The 25,038-nt window shown below is 27.7% G+C and overlaps 2 protein-coding genes and 1 long non-coding RNA gene across 5 annotated transcripts in view; 1 reads left to right on the top strand and 2 right to left on the bottom strand.

Moving 5' to 3' along the window:
- LOC724192 (titin) overlaps positions 1-25,038 on the top strand; it is a 71,470-nt gene that overhangs the window by 7,156 nt on the left and 39,276 nt on the right. The window contains exon 7 of the mRNA XM_001119962.5: positions 3,635-3,799. Within this exon, the coding sequence (XP_001119962.3) occupies positions 3,635-3,799 (165 nt within the window). The remainder of the gene's footprint in view (positions 1-3,634; positions 3,800-25,038) is intronic.
- On the bottom strand, positions 5,176-7,998 carry LOC102656214. Its single transcript, XR_001703514.2, has 4 exons — positions 7,697-7,998; positions 7,143-7,573; positions 6,189-6,569; positions 5,176-5,887 (listed from the first exon to the last, which is right to left on the bottom strand). It is a non-coding gene; the product is annotated as an uncharacterized LOC102656214 (long non-coding RNA).
- LOC100577977 overlaps positions 11,431-25,038 on the bottom strand; it is a 35,954-nt gene continuing 22,346 nt past the window's right edge. Inside the window, exons 1-3 of one of the 3 annotated variants that reach the window (XM_026445343.1) lie at positions 12,556-13,450; positions 12,087-12,233; positions 11,431-11,750 (exon numbers count right to left, since the gene is read on the bottom strand). In XM_026445343.1, coding sequence (XP_026301128.1) covers positions 11,722-11,750; positions 12,087-12,233; positions 12,556-12,682 — 303 coding nt within the window. In that variant the 5' untranslated portion in view covers positions 12,683-13,450 and the 3' untranslated portion in view covers positions 11,431-11,721. Of the gene's footprint in view, positions 11,764-12,086; positions 12,234-12,555; positions 13,451-25,038 lie in introns of those variants that run through there. The other 2 variants (XM_016912812.2, XR_003306122.1) reach the window with 2 other exon arrangements.

The following is a 25,038-nucleotide window of genomic DNA, read 5'->3' as shown; positions in this document are numbered from 1 at the left end:
ATAAACTCTTAAATTATCTAAAAAATAGAATATTTATGATATTTTAAAAATATGTATGACTAATTCATATTTTTGGTTCAACTTTTAGGTTAACTTTATATTTATCTATGATAAAGTATGAATATTATAAAACATTGCATATCACAATTTTTTATAAAAAAAATTTTTGATATCGAACAAAAAATTACGCAATTTTAATATTTCGATTTATTGATTAATAATATTTATGTTTCAAACTTAATATTCTATTCAAAGTATATTATTACTTATATTATTTAATACTTACATTTATTGGCACGTATAAAATAAAGTATGTTAATATTCACTTGCACATTGCACGATTAATTTTATTTTTGATGAAATACTATATTTCATTAACTTCTCAATCAATTTCACTATTGTCATGCAAACTAAATGTCACTAGATGGCGATACAAGTATATCTAATGATCGGTCAATTGCATTGAATATATATATATATATATATTTTAACAAATTCAATCGAAATTATATTTCATGTAATTTTAAAAATGTTATTATATATTTTCTATATTAGAAAATTAATTTTTTTAAAAAATTATCTTTTTAAAATTTATCTTTTTTTTTATTTCTAAATGGAATAAAAAACATTTATTTTTTTATCTTCATGATATACTTTTTTTTATTATCAGTCATTTGGAAATTATTGTTTATTCTAATTTTATGATGTGGTTTACTTACTATACTTTTTTTTATATAACCAGTTTTATTCTATAGAATAAAAAAAATTGAAATGTAAAAAAAAATTTTTGAATGAAAGTTATTTTTTTTCATTAAATTTATTAATTAATTATTTATTTTATATTTAATTATTTGAGCAATTATAATAATTATAAGTGAAAATAAAAATTCTCTTATCTAAAAATTTACATTTTTAATAATAAATATCGTTTTGTTCTTATAAATTTTTAAATTATTTTATTACTAGTTCGTATTTATACTGTATAGTGATTTATTTTTGCGGTTTTTGAAACTTGATTCTATTATTCATCTTGATGTGTAAATTTCAAACTATTTACTATAATTATTATTTTATTTTAGTTTTTATTTTAAAGAATTAATTTGATTCAAACTATTATAATAAATATTATATAAATAAATATATTTTAATAAATTTAAATAATACTTAATTAAATATTATTTTCAAGAATGTTATATATATAACAAATATTATATTCAAGTTATACACTATTTTATGTGAAAACAACCGAACGATAAAAAAGTAACATATATCGATAAATGAAATTTAAATATCAATGATTTTTTAAAATTATTTTATTTATAACTTTTCGTGATATATATCAGATTAAAACATAACTTAAATACAATTTAAAAATTATTTACAAATTAGATTCATAAAAATAATTTGCATAAAAGTCACAAAAAATGAGGATAAAAGAAATAAATATTTGGAATTAATGATTGGAAATTGCTAAGTACGTAATTAATAACAAGAATATAAATGATTATATATAAATATAAATAATATTATTCGACTTCTTTATTTATCATACAATGCTAATAATATAATTTAGAATTTTTGCAATCTTTAAAATAGGAAACAATTAACTTCAAAACTAATATTATCACGTTGTACTAATTTATCATATTATGATACAAAAAATCAAAAGTATATAGAAGAGACATGTGGTGCCCCCTTTGTATCGAGATTTTGTTGAACTCCTTAATTATGATTATTTAAATGTTTACGTTTTTTTTTATAAACAATCACATATTGTACGATCTATTGTACATACGATAATTTGAATCTTCATCAACTAAATCTTAATTATCTTTACGAGATAATCCGATAAAAGTCACGTGCTTCGCGTAGAAACCAAATAGGAAGAATCTGCGTATACTAACAGCTGGCCAAATGGCTTAGGTACCACGAAGAAAAGGAAAGAAAAAATTCTGGACGCGTGTCGGGTATCCTGTTGGTTCCGTTTGACCGCTGACACAATAGTACGTGCAACCATGCTTCGAGCAATGGACGCTTTACTGGGTGGCTTCTACAATTGCATGCCCGGAATAATTAACAGCCCATTAAACCGTTTATGCATCGCGAGAAGACGCGTGTCTCGAACGCTTGTCCTCTGCAGGAATTTTGCTTCGACGTCATAAAATTTCGATAGGTGATATTTATCATAGAATTATATTTTATTTATGAATCTTTTATCGATCGTAAATATTTGTGGAATATTAATCACATTCAGATAAGTAACATCAGAGAAACATTTGCTTAATGTTTTTTTTGCTTTTATTTTGTTGATTATTCTTGTAAAGTTTTTTATTATTGTTATATATTATATTCGATTTAAATTTATGGTATTTTCGAACATATAGAATAGGAATATCTTTCTAATTCCTATATAAGTATATCATAGTGTCAGAGACTGCTACCAGATGTCTCACTAATTTCTATTTTTTTTGCAAGTGTTTATTATCTTAATTTATAAATAATATATAAATTCCAAATTATTATGTTTCAAGTATCCGTAGTAGCTTAATAGAATAGTTCTAATGATAAAAATTTTTAATAAGTTGATTATAAAAGTAAGTAATTTATATATTTGAAATTAATTGAAAAGTAAAAAACGTTACGTAATTATTAAAAAATAATAATTTTCAAATGATTTGTATTTGTTTACAACATAATATTAATTTATCGAATCTCTTTCTCTTGAATTATTTTGATTTAATAGTTTTTTTAAAATATGCAATGTTAATTATAATATCGATAAAACAAAATATAATCTTTCTTTTTTCTAATGTTAAATTTAAGAAAGCATGTAATTAGTCAAATTTTTTATGGTTATATCGAGACATGATTTCCTTTACAAATAAAATAAATAAAACGTAAAATAATAATGTAAAATTTTCTTGTGTTGCAGTTTATATTTGAAGCAGTACATAATTAGATAGTTTATATCATAGATGGCGCAGATTACATTCTTATATGAAAATATAATACGAAATAATGTTTAAGACAATTTCTTTAAAAATTTTTAATATAATCATGATTCGAATTAAATTTATGATAATTGAGAAATTTTTCAATCGAGTTTAAACAAAATAAAAGAATAAATGGAGAGAATTTCATATCCCGTGACGTGTAATTTTATGGAATTCAAGTTTAACTATTACAGTTATTTATTACACGTAATGTTTTTTTTATATTTGAAAAACACGCGACGGTAAAACGTGGGGAGTATCAGTATTCAACTAGGTTGCAATTAACTTTAATGAATGGCGTAGCTAATTTAAATAATGGTACCATTGTAATACAGATACTTCCGGTTATTATAAATTTACGTGATTTTTTCATCGATTTACTATAACCATGAATGAAAATCCTTTAAATTAAATAAACATAAAAATTTTAGGCCCGACGATCAAATGTTTTTTAACTAATTTATCGAAGTTAATAAAAATACAATATTGTTGAGTATTTAATGAAATATCTAAATATTCGAGTGATTTTTATCTTTCTCATTTTTTCAATTTAGAAAAATCATTTTATACTAGGATAAAAATTATTTTTTACAATTTTTATAATTTTTGTAATAATTTGATGTATTTTTACTTGATTTCAGGTGATGTTCGATACAAGCCGTTCGTAACAGGTGAGCCAGAAGTTAAATCTGTTCCTTTGGACGGAACAGAGGATTTTTTGGTCCTTGCCACCGATGGACTAACGGATTACTTGAATCCCAAGGAAATATTAACTATCCTCTATCATGAGATACAACGAAATCCAAGTAAGTACATAATTATATTGTTTTTTTTGTAATTAGAAAAATGTGCATGTATTTATATAGCTTGATATTAGATTCATTTCAAAAGCCATAGATTAGAAATTATTTATAATGTAATAATAAAATTAGGAATCTTTTATTATTGTGAAAATAAGAAATAAATAGAAAGAATAATTATTTATAAAATAAAATAAGAAATAAATTTATTTGTTGAACGATTTAATTTTAAATTTTAATTTTAAATATTGACAAATTAAAGGAAGATTCGAAAAGGATTCACATTTTCGACTGATAATATATATTTGATATTGCAAAAAAAAAAAAATGATTTCACAAGAAAGAAAAGATTTAGCTTTGTGAAAATTGAAATCGAATATTTGCCGACTTTCAGGTATCCTCGAGTGTAGTTTTTGGGGTTACAAAATGAGGGAGATGCTTCTTGACTTTGTCTATGTTTTCCCCTTGCTTTAAGCACACTCCTCAAGTGTTCGAAACTGTACTCGAGTACACGTGTACTTGGCAAATATTCAAATTCCTGGGTTCCACGAAAAGAAAACATTGCAGAAAATTATTTTTTCCACGTTCATTTTATTATCCAGAAGTTACTTATTACTATATTTAACGACTCTGTGTTTAATTATAATAATATTCGTGATGTTTTTTTAAATGTTTTTCAGTTTTTGTACGACATACAATTAATGACAATATGAATAAATATTGAATATTTTGAATATATATTGAATATATATTGAATATTTTAAAATATTTTTCAAGATTTGTAGAAAAAATTCTTCTTATTCTTTCAAAGAGTAAATGAAATAATTCATTTTATAAATAAGAAGTTTGCCCAGATATTTTTAAAAATGAAATTAAATAGTTCATTGCTGAATGTCATTTTAAAATATACTTCTCTTGACTGAAGCTATGTAAGATGTTGATACATTCTTCAAAATAATTTAATCTTTTATTCTTGAAATGATAAAACAATCATTGTTACTATTAATGTATTAATGTCATCAAAATACTTTTCTTTTTAAGAAGTTTTAACTTTAATAAGGGAACATCTTATCTATTCACTTTGTTTCCAAATATTCAAAAAGATTATGTTAGGATTACACTAAGTCTGAAAGTTATTTTACAAGATTTTTGATATTGATGCATCCCAAGAGAGGTTAATTTAAACGAGTAACTTAATATTCAGCAATAAAGTATTTAATCATATTTACCATTTGTTCAAAGAACTTGAAATATATATATAGATATAAAATTACAAATTATAAAAATTACAAATACAATTACAATTATTTTACCAAATTAAAAAGAGATTCAAGAGAAAATGATGATTTCTGAATTGGAGAAGCATTTTTAATTATGTTCCATTAATTTGGTTGATCCGTTGCCGTGACACGGAGAAAATTTCCGTATCACGAATAGAACAATCGAAGCGAATAATTATAGAGTCGTGGAACAGATCCATGCAAAATTATCGGGACGTTAAGTTCTTATTAATTCGATTAGATTTACTCGAATATCAATATATTAATTAGGATATATATACATATATATAGTTGTTTATTACAATACAATTATATAAAACGTTCTTTAATCTTTTTATGCCTTTTATCGCTGTATATTTATCTGAATGAGTTCCATTCAATAATGCCTTTCATTGGTTTCACAATCAGTTATTAATTAATCTTTAATGACACGTACTATGATAATGTAATGAATGAAAGTAATTAATTACGTAATGAATTTATATCAAATCATAAAGGATTTTAGAGATTTAGAATTTTTGTATGTTGTAGAGAATTTTTTTTTAATGCAACGTTCGAATATATTTTGTTTGCATAAAAGTCACGCTTTTATTATTTATTTGAAAATTATGTTAATAATAAATCGGAGAGAATGTTATTCGATGTGTTTACTCTTACTTCTCGTTCTAAGAAGCATGAATTCTTCTTGAAATTCTCGAATATTCAGGTCGGATTAAATGTGAAACTGTTTTATGGAGGATACGCAGTTTCTATTCCTAAACAATCTTTCGTCACAGAATCAACACATGTATATCGTGTTTCTAATATCGTTTGCCTAGAAGAATTATTCACAATTATTATTTACAATAATAATATATTTCATTGGTATAATTTGATTATCATTAGAAAATTATTTATTATTTCTCTATATAATTTCAATAATAAAAATAGTAATTAAATTTTATTAATATATATTTTAATCTAAAAACGATTTATCATTTTTCTGTTTTTTTTTTTAAATATTAACAATACTTTTTGAAAATTGAAATCAATGTAAAACGTAATTTTTTATCAAGATTTCAAAAAACTAATGATTTTATGTTTAAATTATTATTTTTTTTTGCATTTTATCTTACCTATGGAGGACAGTAATTTATCGTCAATTTTAGGTTATGTTTTGAGATCTTGATATTTCTGATGAATTGTCGAACAATAGGTAAAAGATGTGTATCTGATCATTCGAGAAAGTAAGGTGAATACCGTCTCGCAAAGAATTTCGCACTGGAAAAGACGAATCTCGTAATGATTCGTACTTCTCTTTATAACCTGATGCCAACAAACTGTGTCCAGTCTTTCTTCGTGGCGCTGTCATGCTCTGCTTCTTGTTGCTCCAGGGACGGAGATCGGAATAAATTGCTTGCCACTTGTTTCGTGAATGTTCTTTCTTTTCAAAGAAAAATTTCACAAATTTGATTTGCTACACGAAATTCCTTCGCCAAGATTCATCCATCGCTTTTCTTAGAATATCAATATAGAATATATTATTAATATGTATAATCTTATATACTTTTTTAGAAAAAATAATTATTTTTACTAAATGAAAGTAGTCTTAGGTGAAAACGCCAGATAATAAGCAATTCAATTGTATGTAGATTATTTAAATTTATAAAAAAGAAAAATTAGAAGATAATTATTTAAATAAAATTGAAAAGGATATAATGATTCGATATTTATAGTTTTAAAAGATTTTTTTAGATAAATTTTTATCTCATTTAGTAACAAATTTTTTCAAATAGCTTTTTGTTAAGTCTCTTCTTTGTCGATGCTTCAATATTGTATCATTATTAAATTTCATTGTTTATTGATCAATTTTATATTTTTTCTTTAATATTCATCTTCCTGGCCATTTTTCATATTATCTTGTTTATTTTATTAACAAACAATTTATGTGCATTAAAATAATCAATCCTAATTTATAAAAATCATAAATTAAAATCTTACATTAATTGCCTCTAAAATTTTCTAAATTATTCATGGCACATGCAAAATATGATACGATTAAAAAATTGTGTCATTTATATTTCTCTTACATTTATAGCTCCTTGTTTACTTCATTAAACGCTTGCTGCATATTAAACAACTCTCCTCTGATTAATTCGTAAGCATCGAGCATGATCGATTGTCCGCAAGGATCGAAACGGAATAAAACGGACGTTCGTTCATTAACAAAGCGAAATGGAACTGAACGTCAATTTGGAGAATCTCATTGGCAAAGTTTGTTCAATTTCATGATCGCGGCGCAATTGGGCCAGTTCCTCTTGGCAAATTGCTCGAATTCCCATTGTCGAGATTCTATTTGAGAGGGTCAAGCTGCGGCACAATAGCGATTCCTAGGCCTAATTGCAAGAGCGTGTTGCGGGCACGTGGCGTATGGCACATCGTTGTCGAATATTTAACAGCGTTGCAGCTATGGATGGAGTTAAATCAATCGTGACTAACGTTTGCAAGGAAAAATTAAATCCTGAAAATTTGAAAAAAAAAAATTGAAATAGAAATATAGTTTAAAGAAACTTAGAGACTTTCTTTTTATACGAAATAAATTCATAGAGAACATTCGTAAAAGTAATAATAATTCGAATTATACCCATGCTTAGTTGAAATTGAGGTTAAAGGATGAAGTTATCCTTCTTCTTTGGCAAAGAAAAAAATTATGGGAATAACAACAGCCGTAAAAGTATAATAAGTGTCGAGTTTTCGTATTATTTATCATAAATACTTATAAAATCGTATAAAATATAAAAAGAATAGAAAAGAAAATAGAAATTTAAAGTTGAATGACTTTTTGATCACGAACGCTCGCGATTGCGCGGTTGAACAGTGTTGAGGGCAAAACTGCGGGCAGCGAAATTAAAGGAGTGGGGGCTTAAAACTTTAAGCCCTATTGGGCCTACAACATTGTTACCCGATCTTGTCCGATGTTACCCGAACGTTGCTCCCGACTGTTTGCTGTTCTACCACAAACTGTTGAACTTCTCAGTGTATCCTTCGATCTTTGATGGAGTGAATTGTAATGTTCGCAAATATCGGTATTTTTGTTTTAAAAGAGCACGATTAAGATACCTAACATACTTTAACAATAATTCTGTGATGCTAGATCGTGAAAGTCTTAAATTTTTAACTGGTAAACAACATTATCATAATTTTCACATTCATTAAATATGAATAGAAAAAATTTTTAAGCAATTTCTTTCGAAATTTCAAATCATATCAACTTAAATATTTGAAATGTTATTCTTTATTATGACATGTTTAAAGAATTGTTGGGAAGAAAATTTAATTAAAATATAACTTTCAATTTTCATTTCATTTAAGATTTTTAAAGATTTTAAAGATTCTTTAATATACATAAAAATTGTATGAATATTTGAATGCAAATTGAGTGCATCGCTAGATGGCACTTTAGGTGCAATTACTTATGCTCGAGCTGACGCGATCACGGTAAAGAATTTTGATCAGACATGGAACACTTACTTCTGGTTATTTCGAATTTTCTAAGATCCATTAGATAGATAAAATCGTGATACGTAGTATGTTAGCGTTATGGGCGTTAATCAATTAATGAAAGCGTAATCTTTAATATGTGCGTGAAAGTTCATGTTGTTAAAAACAATTTTTGATCGATCATTTTGTGCTTGAAAAATATCAAAATTAAATTTTAAATATTCTTTTTTCTTACAAGTCTATATCTAATATTTTTATATGAAAAAATTAAATTCCGATATTTTATGATTCAATAATCTTTAAAAATCATCCATTAAATTTCTATTAATTTTAATTTATAAAAAGATATAAATTATCAAAAAACGAATATTTCAAAAATATTGATTCTAATCCAAGTTTGATAAAATATAAAATCAAAGTTTTCACACGATACATTATTAAATTTAAAAAAAAAATAATACAATAGAATAATGTTTCCAGAAAAAACTTTAACTACGCATAGATTTCTCAATATATAAAAATAGAAGATTCCAGATTCTTTTTTAGTCGAAGTAATAAAGAAACGGTCAAGAAATCTATAGATTGGTTATTTGGTTGAGAGGATAAAAAAGGTAACCGTTGGTGGAATCGATGCAAAGGCAGGAGAGCCGCATTGCAGCATCCCTGGACGAAGCACGGTGTATGATTGAGGAACGAAATAAAATTGAAAGCCGGGTTGCATGGTCTGAAGTGGGAGAAAGATAGAAATGTCTGAACCAGCATGGCTGTCGAGTGCATCCTAACAGGAAGAGTACGGTGGCACATAAAGCTCTCTCGTGGTAGGGTAGAAACTCTAACGAACAGAAATATTATCAGATTTCTTCCTGTTTTTAATAAAATTCATACTGATTGCTAGATTTACTTCAATATTATGATTAAAATTGATATATGGTTTAATATAAAAAAAATTTCAATATAGATTTAACATAATATCTGTACATGTTGAACGACAAAAATTATTTTTCTATTTATTTAAAAGAAAAAATACAAAAATTTAAAAAAATTAAATTTAACAATAATTTAACAAATTGAACAAAAATTAATTACAAGAGATACAAATTAAATTATATATGGATATCAGACTGACTTCACATTAAAATTTCCTTAATTTTAAAGAAAAATTAAATTAATTTCCAAAAGCAATGAAATTTATTTAATAGTGAAAAAATTTAATCGTAAGTAAACAAATTCATATCAAATAATAATCCAATAGAAAAAATCTAAAAAAACATTTCAAAATTCCCTTTATTTGTTCAAATAAAAATTTTTATCTTAAGAAATCAATAATTTTTTTATATTAATAAATTTTTTTTATAATTCCAAAATAAATCTATGTGTCCAATCTAACTTATAAATTATCATAAAAAAAATCATTCAAAAAACTGTCGCAATAAAAACGCAATTTCAAATTTCTCGAAAACTTTTCTATTCGTTCTCTCGTGCTGACGGGGCTTTAACCTGCGCCGTGACTACCTCTTCCTTCGTCCTCGGGCAAAAGAGTCGATGCCTATGGATCCTCCGACCATTCGCTCGTTCGTCACTCGTTTGTGAAGTCGTCTGACAGAAGGCACACCGACAATTTCTCACCTGTCGGTAACACATTTTCTTTTCCTTCCGGTCAATATTCCGGTTGACTCTTCGCCTTCTCTGGTTGCAATCTCGCGAATAAAAAATTCCCTAGTCGATAGTAATAATCGGTTTAGAAGAACTCGCGGCGAAACTTTTTCTATGTCTCTCTCCAAGTTTTCGCGCAAGTAGGTTGGGGATAGAGTTTGTTTCTTTAGATTCTCGTGGCTTTTAGAGACACTTGGCATAAGTTGTTCGACAGATAACAAACAGTTAATCGAATTTCAGTGTCTCGCATATAGTGATCTATAGTGTTCTGATAGGAGAGAAAGAAGAGAATAATCGTGATAGATCAGTGGGGACGAGTTACGATTGTGTTGGTAAGTTTGACGTGTAGTGAAAAATTATATTTAAATATTTTTTTATTTTATTCAAATAATGGAAAGTTTAATGAAAGTAATGAATATTTTTTATATAATTTTGTGAAGGAGAAAAATATAGATTTTTATTTTAATTTATGAAAATCAAGGATACGTAAAATATTGTCCTTGTTTTAATAAAGTTTCTAATTAATAATGAAATATAAGTGAAATTAATAATTTTTATGAATCTTGAAAATTTATAAACATGTTAAAAACAACTAGATTTCATATATTAAATATTAATTTCTTTTTTAACAATTTTTCATATCATTGTCATAAATATTCAATTGAATATCGTATTATATTAAAAAATTGTTGACATTGTTTCCTCTTATGAATGAACACACGAAATTTTAACCGAGATATTGAGTTTCCTTTTTTAATTTTTCTGATTTAATCATTGTAATTACTCAAACATGCATTTGTTCCAAGAATGTCAATCAGAAACAAGTGTTTAAAATCAATCTATTTTTTGTGCATATCATTTTTCTTATAATATAGAGAATTTTTATTAATTGTATTTTGTTTGAAAGGAAGAAAGTATTTAAAAATAAAAAATATTTTTTTTTAATTATTTTTTTTTTAAAATTATATTTTTAAAATAATTATGATATATCTATCCTCTTGTTTTCTTCAATCTAAATATATTTTAATAAAAACTTAAACTGAACAATTAAAATTCAGATTCAATTTTTGATTATTTATCATTGATTTCAAAAATAGTTTCTTCATCAAAATTATATGTCAACAAACAAAAAGAAAATAAATTAAAAAATAAATTAATTAATCTCTAATGACACATGCTAAACTGCTAGAAAATTATATAAAAATCATTTTGATAGATTCTGTTCTCTAATAATTATTAAAATTTATAAATAAACATTATTATTTCATCAGATTGAATTTTTCTTCAACATCAATAAGAAATTCATTATTATAAAAATATTTTACTTGGTTGTTTTTTCCAGTCCTTAAAGTTAAATGCGATCATAAGTATTCCCGGCTTTTCTTCCTGTGAAAGACGTTGATTTTGTAATTAATATCGATGACAGTTCGCAAACAATGTTTCTTTCTGTTTCGTATTCAACCATGGTGCAAAGGGCATGCAATTATGCGCTTGTATACGCGTGATGCGAATTAATCATCGAGGCGGTTGTCGTCCTTTGCCACCTGTACATCATACCTATGTTTATAAAATAAACAAATTGTATTTATATAATTATTTTTAAATTTTAATTTCGTAGATATTTTATATAGAATATTAAAGAATATTATAGAATGTCTAATATATTTGCATGAAATTCTGCAATGAAAAAATTATTCGAGAAATTTCTAAAAATAGATTTCGTTTTTTAGAATTAAAATTAAATGTGGAAGAATAACGTTTCGATTTCAAAATAATTTATTGGATTTCCTGGATTTAAATAAATTTTTGGAAATTTTGGTAAAAAAAAAATGAAGAGAAACGCGAGAATGATCATCGTCGTGTGAAATATATTTTCTCACCATGAGAATGTTGGCCGTTCATTGAAAGGAGCCCGGAAATCTCTTTCTCCGCGAAACTCCGGTACAGTCGTCTGTGAAAATATACTTCTTGGTCACGAACCATGCAATTATCGCTGTCGGCATTCTTTAATGCAATTCTTTTCGATTCTACGAAATAAAGAATATGAAAAAATTAACCAAAACTCTGTTTTAGCAATTTTTTTATAGATTAAAATATTTTTCATTAAAATACTTTTATCACAATTATTATTAGATGCCAAAAAAAATTTTTTAATCAAAGAATTAAAAAAAAATATTGACAAAAACTTTTGTAAATACTTGATGGAAAAATGTATACATTCTCAGAAACCTAGAATTTAAATTTATTCTTCATAAAAGAATTCTATGGATTTATAAATCTTCAAAAATCATCAATCGATATATAAATCTAGGAACAATGTCAGGCGTTAAACATTAAAAAATTCTTCACCTCCGTTTAACCGACAAACTGCACAATTTACATAGAATAGTATCCTCGACAATAACAAATAATCAAACGAACAACTATAAACGCCACACATTATCACGTAAAAGGCGTTGAGAAACATCAGCGTCATCCTCAAAACGTTCTTGTTATGCAAATGCTTTCAATTTAGCAATTCTATCATGGCTTTCTTTCACCGAAAGAATATATCCGCGTCCCTTTTTCATCCAACTTCTGAAAAAAAGAAGAAAAAAAAAAAAAAAAAACTTAGCAGGTACGCGTAATCACTTTGGTCGTTTACAAGCTACGCGGGATAAAAATTCCATGTAGGAAGAACATCGGCTCATAATGAGATATAAAAAGTAGTAAACACGGCCACTTTAACCAGAGACGTTTCTTCCGCTTCTTTGTTACACCCTTTATTTTTAATATACCAACAGCAACGTCACCATCTTCCTCCTCCTCCTCCTCCTCCTCCCCCCACCTCTTCTTCTCTGCCTTCAACTGTTAATCCTGCCAGCTTTTTCTCCCCGCTTCCCCTTCCATAAATATGCAGATGACTTTTAATTAGACGCACTCGGAATTCACTGCACGCTCATCCACTTGCAGCTGCACTTTAGACGCCGGTGTCACTTGGATCCTGTTTTTACTTGTTTTCATTACGCGGATGATATTAAAACATCCATGCGAGCTCGACAAAACCTGTCAGCTATTTCATAAGGATTCACAGCTGGGTTCAAACGTTCGTTATTTTACTTTGCTGATGCTAGACTTTGTGGTAAAGTTAGATGGTTAACCTGTTAAATGGTGAGATTGAAATAACCCGTCACGTGATGATAATTTTGATGTAATTTATCTTGAAAGATTTCCTCTTTTTAACGATTCGTTGTTACTTTTTATTAAATATGTATTAGTGAATAAATTAGCTTCTTACATATTTTTAGTTAACGATATTTGTATTAATATATTTTAATATTAATATATTAATAATGTGAATCTGAATTTTTTTGTAAATCTTTCATTTTGAAATTGAAAAATGAATTAAAAGTTAATTTATAGACTATTACAGATAAGATGGAATGATGTAAACAATGCTTAAACTTGCGAAAGATCAATAACTATTTTTAGGTTATGATCTAAAAATAAAAAGTTTTCTTCAATTTTAATCTATTTTTCTATTATCACGATTAAGAGGATATATTAAATACATATTTTATAAAAAATTTTTATAAAATATATAAAATTTATTTTTGCAAAGTACGAATGTTAAAAAAAATACGTAGTTTATTTCTAACGTCTAACACAAGCCATAGAACATTTACGCATACGAGCATCCGCCGGATATCCGCGCTTCTTGCAAACTATTATTTGCGCTGCTTGGAGAAGGCTCTTTCTTCTTCAACTTCACTCCTAGCCTCACTTACATTGTTAACAGTGTTATTAAATCTTCTTCCCGTGGAAGTAAGTCGACAGTACAATTTTAACACTCTGTTGCTGTTTGTTCTGTAAATCTTGCGATTAGGATATCTTGCAGTTGAAAATATAAAATAACATGATACGAAAAATATATATTATAAAAAAAAATTATTATTAAAATCCATAAAGTTATCATGTACTCACTATAAATCGATTTGATTTTCCTTCTAAAATCAATCATTTCGACGAATTTTTTCTATAGTGTGAATTAAAAATTTCAATCCACGTAATATAGGTTAAGTTCTGGATAAAATAGTGACGAAAACAATTCGAAACATCTTTTCCTTCTTTTTTTTTTACGAGAGAAATTTTTTTTCAACGATATCGAAATTTTTCTTTTTTGGAACACAAACATAGTATCGATCCTCCTAAAAAGGACAGGTAATCCCAAAGAAAAAAACATCTCGATTGCATAACTGCAACGTGTGTATAGAGCAAGATGATTCTTGGCGGACTGTGGCGACACACGACGAACAGGGTAAGCGTGGAGCCGCATGGCAACAGCGGAACCGTGTTAAAATATCGCAATAAGGCATTAAACAAAGGAATCCGGGAGGAGCTGAACCAAGACCGCGGTTACTGAAGCGAAACGGCTCGAGTGTTTCTTCGTCTTGAAAGGACTCGTCGAGTCTTCCATTCACAACACGATTCTTCCTTTGCTCCTTTTCAACGCTGATTTTAGGAATATACCCTTATTCCCGGCTTATTCTTTCGTCTAGACTTCTCTTTAGAGACTTCTCAATCGAGACACGGTAGATCTGTTTTCCTGATAAAACTCGTCGACGTGCTGTGCGTAACGATTACTCATACGGTAACGTTTCTCCACGGTATTCGATGTTTCCTCTAGTTTCTCGGCTTTTTTCATTGTAACTAGTTCTGGTAAGCAGGTCATATCAATTGAAATCGAATAAATACGATTTCGTTTACGGCACTATCGCCATTGCTATGAGAACAATCTTTTTTTTGTAATAGATTCATTCGAAAGTTTTTTTTCCTCCTCTTTCTAAAAAAATTTCTAAAAAAAATTCTGTTAATTAGTCTGCAATGTAATATTCATTATTATATATATATAATTATTATATAACTAATTTATTTGATTGCATATCTTCATTTATTTATCGCGTAAAAATAGAAAAGTTGTTATCAATAGATATCTTGATTTCAATAAAATGATATAATAATTATTTATAGTAGCACAATAATAATAAGTGGATAAGAAATATTTTAAAAATATTTTATCGCAGTTTATTATATCATAAATATCATAAAAACTTATAAAGAATATAATATTTTTCAAATTAACAATAAAATTGCTTTTAATATTCTTGGTATAGAATACATCAATTTAACAATGAAATTTAGTATATTATTTTATTAAAAAAAAACTCATTTATAATGTTTAACAAACTTTTAAATTGACTTTTAATTGATTATAGTATATACATATATATATATATATATATATATATATATATATATATATATATATAGGATCCTAAACAAAGAGATTACAAGTAAAATACATTTATATCTTTCATTGAAGTTTATTCTTTATTATTTAAGTTTATTATTTATAGATATTTACAATTGCATATTTGATATTTGCAAGAAACATATATATATATTGGATAAGCCATAAAAAAGAAAAGAAATTGCAGAAAGAATGATGTAGAAGGAACTTGAAGAGAGCAGAGGATAAAGATATATGTATATGATTGAATAGAAGCAAAACATTTAAGTTTATTATTGAGAAATGACTGGTATCGATATTTATGATAGATAATACTAAGGTGAATTATATCCTGTAGCATAATATGAGTATATTCATGTCTATGCTCAATCAATAATGTATATCACTATTATTACATCTATATCACTATTATTATCCATCAATCAAACAATCAAATCTCTTAATTTAAAAACTTTTATATGAAAAAAATTTTGTTTCCTTCCAATTCGCTATGAGGAATCTCTATAAGTTCAATATAAATTTTATTTTAATTCAAATTATTTTTTAATATTTAAATAACTTATCTATAATTCAAATTTAGAATAATTTAATCCTTTATAAGATTTATCTTTATTTGGAATTATTATCATCATTGTTTTTAAGCTCTTACAATTGAAAAAAAATATTATTCTTATGTAAATTTTTTGTATACGTCGAATTTTCACTTGTTAAATCTCTTTTATTCAAAAATTTCAACATGAATAAAAGATAAAACTTTCATAACGCGAAGATTTATAATTGTATACATACATCGAATATAAATGCATAAATATCTCAACGATCGCATTCAAATATAAACATTATAAAAAGTCGCTCAACGGGGAAAGCTTCATAGCTGCCAGGCCTCAGTACAGATCAAGATTTTAAATGTATATTGCAAGACCAACTGTACATACTTATTAAAAATATCTATATTTGATCCATACAATTTTTAATATATGCGTATTTTTTGACGTATATCTTTTCATGTAAATTTAAATATAAAATATTGAATGTCTATTCAAATATATATATATATAAAATAATACAAGGTATACTTAAAATAACATATTGAAATATGAAGTCTACGTTATTCATTTCACATGTACATTAATTATATGTATACACGTGAAAGATCTCTAGTTCTCCGTTGAGATACTCATTGTCAGTCAAAATCGAGAAATACAGTAGTTTGTAGAGTCTCGCCACGTTGGAAGGACCACTGGATTTCACGTCAGTGATGAGAACCACTTGTCCGTACTCGTCTGCCGGCGTATAGACTGAAGTAACCTAACCGCAAACCTGGTGAATCACTCGAAGGACGCTCTCCCTCTACCTCTTCTCCGCCGTCTCGCTCCTTTTTATTTTTCCTCCATCCATCGTGATTCAGGATGGGATCGGTTTAATCCTGCACAGTCGCAATAACTCTTCGAATGCATGGATACCACCGTCGACTCTTATTTTCCTTTTCGACTTTTCCTCGCTTCTTTCCGCGATCGAACAACCTCTTCAATATTCTAAAAGTCCAGACTAATCCCGATCAAGAAAATCCCTCGAGAAATGTCGATCAGTGTCGCGAAGTTGAATGAGAAGCGTCTCCGATAGAGTGCACCGTTGTTCCACTGTTTCTCCCTCCACGTAGCATAACGTTCCAATTTCTTTTCGTAGTTGCGTTTCATTGGACTTCTTTCCTTTGGAGATTTTTCGTTTCGTTACGCTTCTGTCCGATAGTTACCGCCATATGCAAGTTTCTTAATCTTGTGTCGTGATCAAGTTTGAGTAATTGTTTTGGTAATTGTAATTGTTTTTATTGTGCTTATATTGAACATATTTGATTAAACATATTTTATTTTAGGATCTGATACTATTGTTTTAGTTTGTTTTTTGATTCATTTTTTGAATTACCAATAATGAAAATAATCGAAAATAAGAAAATATGATTTATTGATACCCTGTGTATCTTCTGTTTTGAATTTTACTGACGGTACTTCTAATTTTAGTAAGATTAAGAAATTATTTTTATGTTTTTTCTTCATCGTATACAATAGGTTATGAGCGTTATAACATTATTTCTTATGAACCTTTCGATTGTAATAATGTTCGTGACGAATGAGCAAGACCGTAATTCCAAGTTGGCTATCCTCCCAAGTGAAAAGGAATTGTATGACCCCGAAACTACGGCCTTGAGAATCAACCTTGATATTTCAAGTTTTAAATTATATTTTACATAATTTTATTTTTATCTTATATGTATCTTGCTTTTATGTCTATAAGATCTATTAACGACAAAACTTTTTCTAAGATCAAAAATATTCTTGATTATGATTATGATATTAATACGGATGATTTAAAAACGATATTTCTATCTTTCTAATATTAATACAATTTTTCTAAATGATCACGTATAACAAATGTAAAAAAAAAAAATGAAGAAAAAAATTTGTTGAACCATAGTATGCTCTCAAGGAATGTTCGCTCTGCATTTTTATTCCTCAAGCCACATTAATTACTCTGTGCTCGTTACTCATTCGACTTTGCACCGATTCTAAAGTAAATTCATAATTACCATGCCATACAAGAATCTAATCATTCGACTGGTATAAAACTTTTCATTTATTTTCACCTCCTTAATTAATAGAAATATATTTCTCGTGAAACTTGACAAAAAAAGAAAGGAACACGTTCAAATTTATGAACTTAATCTTAATTTTACCGTCAATCGTGCATATTAATTACCGGAAATGATCTCGTCAATATATATATATGATCGCCGATATTTCATTTTTGTTCGATTACGCGTATCGAGTTTACGGATATTTCGCATTCGTTTCCTTTTTTCGTCGATACCGTTAAATATTTTTGTTACAAAATTGTGGCGCGGCAACGAAAACGGTCTCGCAATATCCTCTCCGTTTTTAATTGGACCAACTTAGTGTTTCCTCTGTTATTTTTCAACGTTACCGGGCGATGTGAAAATTGCATTTAACACGTTCAGTGACATGAATGTACACGTAAAGGATATCTCATTCTACGACAAGTGATGCGTACGTTATGATTTTTTTTTTTTAATATATAAAAAATAAAAAAGAGTTTTCCATACATCGTGTTCGATATCAGTGTCGTTTTCATTTCCGCCAATTTATAATTGTTTTATTATTGATACAAAATCTATCTCGTATCTCATATATCACACATTTTAGCATCGAATTCTACGCTATTTCCGCTTAAAAATATCAAATACAAGACAAATTGTTGAAATGTTCGATTTTTGAACTTTTTTTCATCGCTGTTTCGATACATTTCTGTTCCTCTTTCTAATCTTGAAGCGATGCTGGTTCTGGTCTGGATTGAACAGGTATATTCGACGAGAGGTCGGAATTGATCAAAATTGAGGAATGGGTCAATTGGCGAAAATGCGATATAAAAGCACATTTCTACGCGCGGCTTTTTACGTTTATGACGCCAGCAGTTCCAATTTTAGCGGGCGTGCGAACGTGTACTCGCTCGCATCTGACTCACGGCGACATTCCACGCATCGCTTGTCGGATGAATTTCATTTTTGCTCCAGAAAAACGAACGAGACGGTTCCTGGAGATACATGCGATACGTCCACGACGCCTCTGTTAGAATCCCTCTCGTGGACAAAGAGAACTTGGAACTGCAAGATTCTTCTCCAAATAGACCTCGAAACGGGATTATATTCTCTCTCACCTATTTGATCTATTAACAACCTTTTTTCTCCTTCTCTCATAATATTGAATTTTTATTTTAATTATATCTATCATAATTAATATCAAATTCTTTAACAATTAACTTTCTTCCATTTTTTTTTTTTTTGATTTTATATTCTTTCGTGTTCGTAATTATTACATATTTATAATTTATTATATTGCAAATATTGTAAAATTTATAATATTAATTTGAATTTTCAACGTGATAAATTATTTTTTACGTAATAATGAAAGGAATCGTTCGTTAAAAGTTAGTTTCGGTGTTACGGATCACGAAGGAAGGAATTTTAGGACTTTAAATCTCGTCTCACCCTGGTGCATTAACTTTCGAGCGAAGATGTGTCGCGAGCGAATAACTCGTATCGTCGATGGTTAGCAGGGCCTCTCTCTGCCCACTTCCTTGTACCTTTTTGGTGCCGAAAATACAGGCGCCGATACACGCGCGCAGACTTCCCCCCCTCCTTCCTCCTTCGCCATTTCGTTCAACGTTTGAACGATTTCAACAGCTGACAGGCATTTCTCATCGAGGAAGTGTCGGGTCGTCGACCTTTACACGCGTTTTCCCTACGATCTGTTGGCAAGTGAACTAGACCCGGGTTATACCGTTCCAGGTATCGTAAACTCTCTTCTTCGAAGATTAAATCTACCCAACTTGGCTTCGATTTAGAGTTTTATGGGACAGGTGAAAGGAGTCACTGTTTCATTCTCATTTTTATTTTTCTGCCGATTCCATCTAATTACGTATATATATATATATTGGCATTACGTACGTGTAGTTGACTAGTTAGGTTAGGTTAGGTTAGATCACTATGCAAATAAGTAGTGTGTTAATTTTATTATTGCTATCAATTTTTAATTATTTAATTATTCAACGTTTATTGTATTTCTATACAATCTAAAAAAATTTTAAAAAGAATTATTTAATTTTTAGAATTTTCTTTATCCTCGTGTGAAAGAGACTTTTATTTCAAGTTTTTTTTTATTGACATACGTACGTGCGTAGACGACTAGTTAGGTTAGGTTACACTTGTGGTACAATTATATACGAATTATAATTAATAATCGCTGTGCAAGTGTATTAATTTTGCTATCATTGTTATCAGTTTTTAATTATTCAACGCTTATTATATTTCTATACAATCTAAAAAAATTTTTAAAAAGAATTATTTAATTTTTAGAATTTTCTTTATCCTCGTGTGAAAGAGACTTTTATTTCAAGTTTTTTTTTATTGACATACGTACGTGCGTAGACGACTAGTTAGGTTAGGTTACACTTGTGGTACAATTATATACGAATTATAATTAATAATCGCTGTGCGAGTGTATTAATTTTGTTATTGCTATCATTGTTATCAGTTTTTAATTATTCAACGCTTATTGTATTTCTATACAATCTAAAAAAATTTTAAAAAGAATTATTTAATTTTTAGAATTTTCTTTATCCTCGTGTGAAAGAGAATTTTATTTCAAGTTTTTTGTATTGACATACGTACGTGCGTAGACGACTAGTTAGGTTAGGTTACACTGGTGGTACAATTATATACGAATTATAATTAATAATCGCAGTGCGAGTGTATTAATTTTGTTACTGCTATCATTGTTATAAGTTTTTAATTATTCAACGCTTATTGTATTTCTATACAATCTAAAAAAAATTTTAAAAAGAATTATTTAATTTTTAGAATTTTCTTTATCCTCGCGTTTTATTTCATGTTTTTTTATTCGAACGTAAAAGTGAATCGAGACTGAGAAAAAGATCGAGCAACGCTGTAATATAATATTTCTAAACGTTCTAAAGAGATAAAACAAGTGGAACGCGAGGTATGTGATGTGCAGTTTTAAAAGATTAAGGTCACACACGTACGATGCATATACGAGGGAGCAATGCAATTAACGGTATCGATCGGTCGAATTTAATCAGGAAGGTTTACTTTATCGACTGAGCGTCACCAGCTGTGTAAATTAGATATAATAACCGTGGTGGAAAGCGGGCAAAAGCCACCCATTTTAGGGCCCGGGAAATCTGTCCAGTGGAACAGTTCTCTAATAAATTAAGCAGATATAGGGGGTAACCTACCGCAACGTGGAATGCTAGGAAATAACTTGGACTTTGGCCAAACATCGTTACCAATTTTCTCGCCAACGTGTCTGACTTGGCTTAAAATAATAGGGTCCTTTAAAAACCTGTAACAACAATAAGACCAAGTTCAATGTATTCAGACTATGTTTAATCTCGAACTGACTAATATAAATATTCGATATATATTTATTGGAAGATATAAAATTAAATAATTAAAATAGTTTTGTATCTCTTTTTCTTTTCTTTTTTTTTAAGAATTTTAAATTTTGCCGCCATAATGTCTAAACTTCAGATTAATATTTTTTAGGTTAATATTTGCACTCTAATTATTATCATCACTTATATTTTAATTAATATTATGAAAGAATAATTAAATTAAAACTTTCGATAATTATTTACTTATCTATAAATCATTCCAAAAAATTTATTTATAGGTTTAGGATTAAATTTACGAATATTAATCATATTTTATTAATAATCCAACGATATTTGAACAATTCAATATATAACTAAAAAAAAACAAAAAAAAAAGAATAATTAATTCGTTTACTCACTCATTAAATTAAATTTTTAGTTTACATTCTGAATTCCTTTTATCCTTTTCAACTCAAAATTAACGTCATCAATATTGATTAAACGAGCATAACGACACTGTTATGCAAATCGTCAATTGAAGGAAAAAGTGATTGCAAGCTTTGGGAGGAAGGATAAGTGGGAAGAACCTCTTAAATAGAAGCTCGGCTCATAAGATACGAACGTCTATCACAGGAAGGAGGAAAGCGATTAATTTCATGCGGTAGGTGTATCTTGAAAGCAGTTCCGTAAGCGTTAATCAGTTGATGGCAAAATTACACCGGTGTCACGTCCTGAATCTGTAAAACTAGTAAAATTACGTGTACCGGAGAGTGACTCACCGTTCATTAGCATACTGCGTTATTACGCGTTACGTCATTGGCAGGAATAATCAAGGAGATCAACGAACGTCTTTCTCCTCTCTTATCGTCTCTCCCTCCCCCTCTCTCCCTTCCTCCGGCCGTACGTTTTTCGAATTCGCAAACTTGAGAAAAACAAGAGAGGATTGTTGTTGTTGATTGGAACAAAGCGATATTAATTTGGAAAAATAATTTATTATTATTTTTTTTTTTAGCGGAAATGAATAATATTTAAGGCCTCTTTAAAATTTAAAATTCAAATGGAATCCAAGGAAAATCATCATATTTCTATAATAATAATTTTACATACATTCTTTTATGTATTATATACATATATGTATGTATATAATTATATAATTATATAATCGATAATTAAAGGAGAAAAAAAAATATGTTCTTCATTAGAAATAGAAGAAAAATTAATTTGCGACGAGGATATTGCGTTTCATTGTCTGGTAATTCCGATTAATGAGAAGGGAAACCGACGAAGCTTGAAAATTAAATTGTTTGTCGCGCCTGTATTGACACGCGGATCGAATGAAATCTTAATTAGTAACCTGTGGAGTTCTATCTCTACTTTATTTTCTCCTCTATATCGGCCTCTCTCTACGAAATCGAATTATTGTAATCGAGACATTATTATTTTAATAATAATAATAATAATTTTACATTTACATTAATTAATACATCGATTAGCAATATAAAAAATTTTATATTTAGAATATTTTATTTTTACATTTCATACGTTTATTTTATTTAATCTTGGACAATTTGTCGCATTTTTTTTGTACAAATTAAAAAATTTCGAGGATTATTTAAATAATATTAATCGAGCTAATATTCGTCCGTACAAGTTGGTAGGAATCTTTATTATCGGTAGAGATCGAATTAATTAAATTCAACACGCTTTCAACACGTTTATATTATATTAAGTATTTGTATACCCCATTTAATTTCTTGATAACCATCGTGTACATTTTTATTAATTATCCTGATAGCAGTAAAAATGTTAATAAATTATTTTTTTTCCCTTTACTTTCTAATAATTTCTATGTATTATGCAATATGCCAAATGGAAATAATAATAATAATATTGCTTTCGTTATTTTTTAATCAATATTTATTTCCATCATTGAAAATATGAGTGAAAGAAAATTTCTTATATTTCAGAATGTTCTATATATTTCTTATCCTATTATTCATAAAAAAAAAATAAGATAATATGAATAATTTATTACTCTATTCTTTTTTATACAAGATTCTTGGATCGAATATTTTCAATTTTTCCAATTTTTTACATTTTCAATCTGAAAAAAAATTATTTCTCTACTATTAGATTTTAAAAAATTCTGAACAAAATTTTTAACTATCCATTTCAATTTCTGAGCTTTCAAAAATATATGACAAATCTTTTTCAAATCTTCTTTTCCATTTTCTTATCCTTAACCTTATCTAAACTCTCTAAAAAAATTACGAAAAGAATATTTTTCAAACAATCTTTTTTATCTCGAATAATACATCTTTTCAAGCAAAATACCAAGTGATCTCACCGCAAGTTTCATATGACGAAATACGACACCATTGATGATCGCACGATCGCAGGAATAATGCTCAAACCTGTAAAAATGTGGGAAACTGGGATATTAAAATCCATTCATTTTAATTTTAATCTTGATTCATAGTCTTATTCATCCTATTCCAGCGTGATGCAATTATTTTTTAATAATACACGATGTGAGAAATGTTCTTTTTTTTTTTTTTTTTTTTCATGAAATCATATTTTTTTCTTCACGTTTTGTTTAAATAAAAACGCAACTCTCCCGCTTAATTTCTATCGTTAATTCAGGCGGAAGTTACCGACCGGTTGAAGTACAGTTACCGTCTAATTCGTGACTTATTCGCCGATAAACCTTCCGTAAAGGGACATTTGAAACCATTTTGATTCTTTGCTATTCGTCTTGTGCTATTCTTATCATACGAATATCATTGTTAAAGAAATAAAATAGAATTATAAGTTCACACGAATACAATTATAATAATTATAAGAAAATATATAAATAATAATTATAAAAAGAGGAAGAATATAAGAAATATTGGGAAAAATTTTTCGCGATAAAACTTGGATTTTAAAATTTTAAAATTTTTTTTATTAATTCGTAAGTATTATTATTGACGAAATTTCGTGATTATTCTCGGTTTCCATTAAATTTTATAAATGATGGTTGCTCGAAATTTCACGAAGGCGACAAATATTTTTGGGGGCAAAATATTTCCAAAGGCGTCGCGTTTGTCGCGCGACCAGATGTGACTTCTCTATTTTAGAGGTTGCCCCTTAAACTCTTTAGTTTTCTTGCTAACCCCTCCTTAACTGAAAATAACTTGGAAACTTGAAGAGGAAGCTAAGGAAGAGGAGACGGAAAATTATTAGACCGCGTTAAGACAAGAATGTACTTTCGAAAACGGGGCAACGAAAAAATAATTATTCGAATTTATGTTATAAATAAAAATTATTAATATATATATATATTGTTTAAAAATTACAATAAATTTTTCTCGTTGAGAGGAGTGATTACGAAAAATTGGCAACATTGGAATTTTCTTCTCGAAATTTTTAAAAGCTCGAATAAAGAAATTCTAAATTAATTAAAAATTCAATATTTGAAATCTTGAGAAAAATTTCAAAATAATAAACGAATTATTCAAAAATATACAAATATTTTCAATTTATCTCCAAAACGAAAAATATTATTTTTCTTCGAGAAGATAAAATAAAAAAACGAA

The sequence above is a fragment of the Apis mellifera genome, linkage group LG1 (genome assembly GCF_003254395.2).
Source record: "Apis mellifera strain DH4 linkage group LG1, Amel_HAv3.1, whole genome shotgun sequence".
In the NCBI taxonomy this organism is placed as follows: domain Eukaryota; kingdom Metazoa; phylum Arthropoda; class Insecta; order Hymenoptera; family Apidae; genus Apis; species Apis mellifera.
Note: the sequence above shows the minus strand (reverse complement) of the source record. Positions and strands in the feature narration are given on the sequence as shown.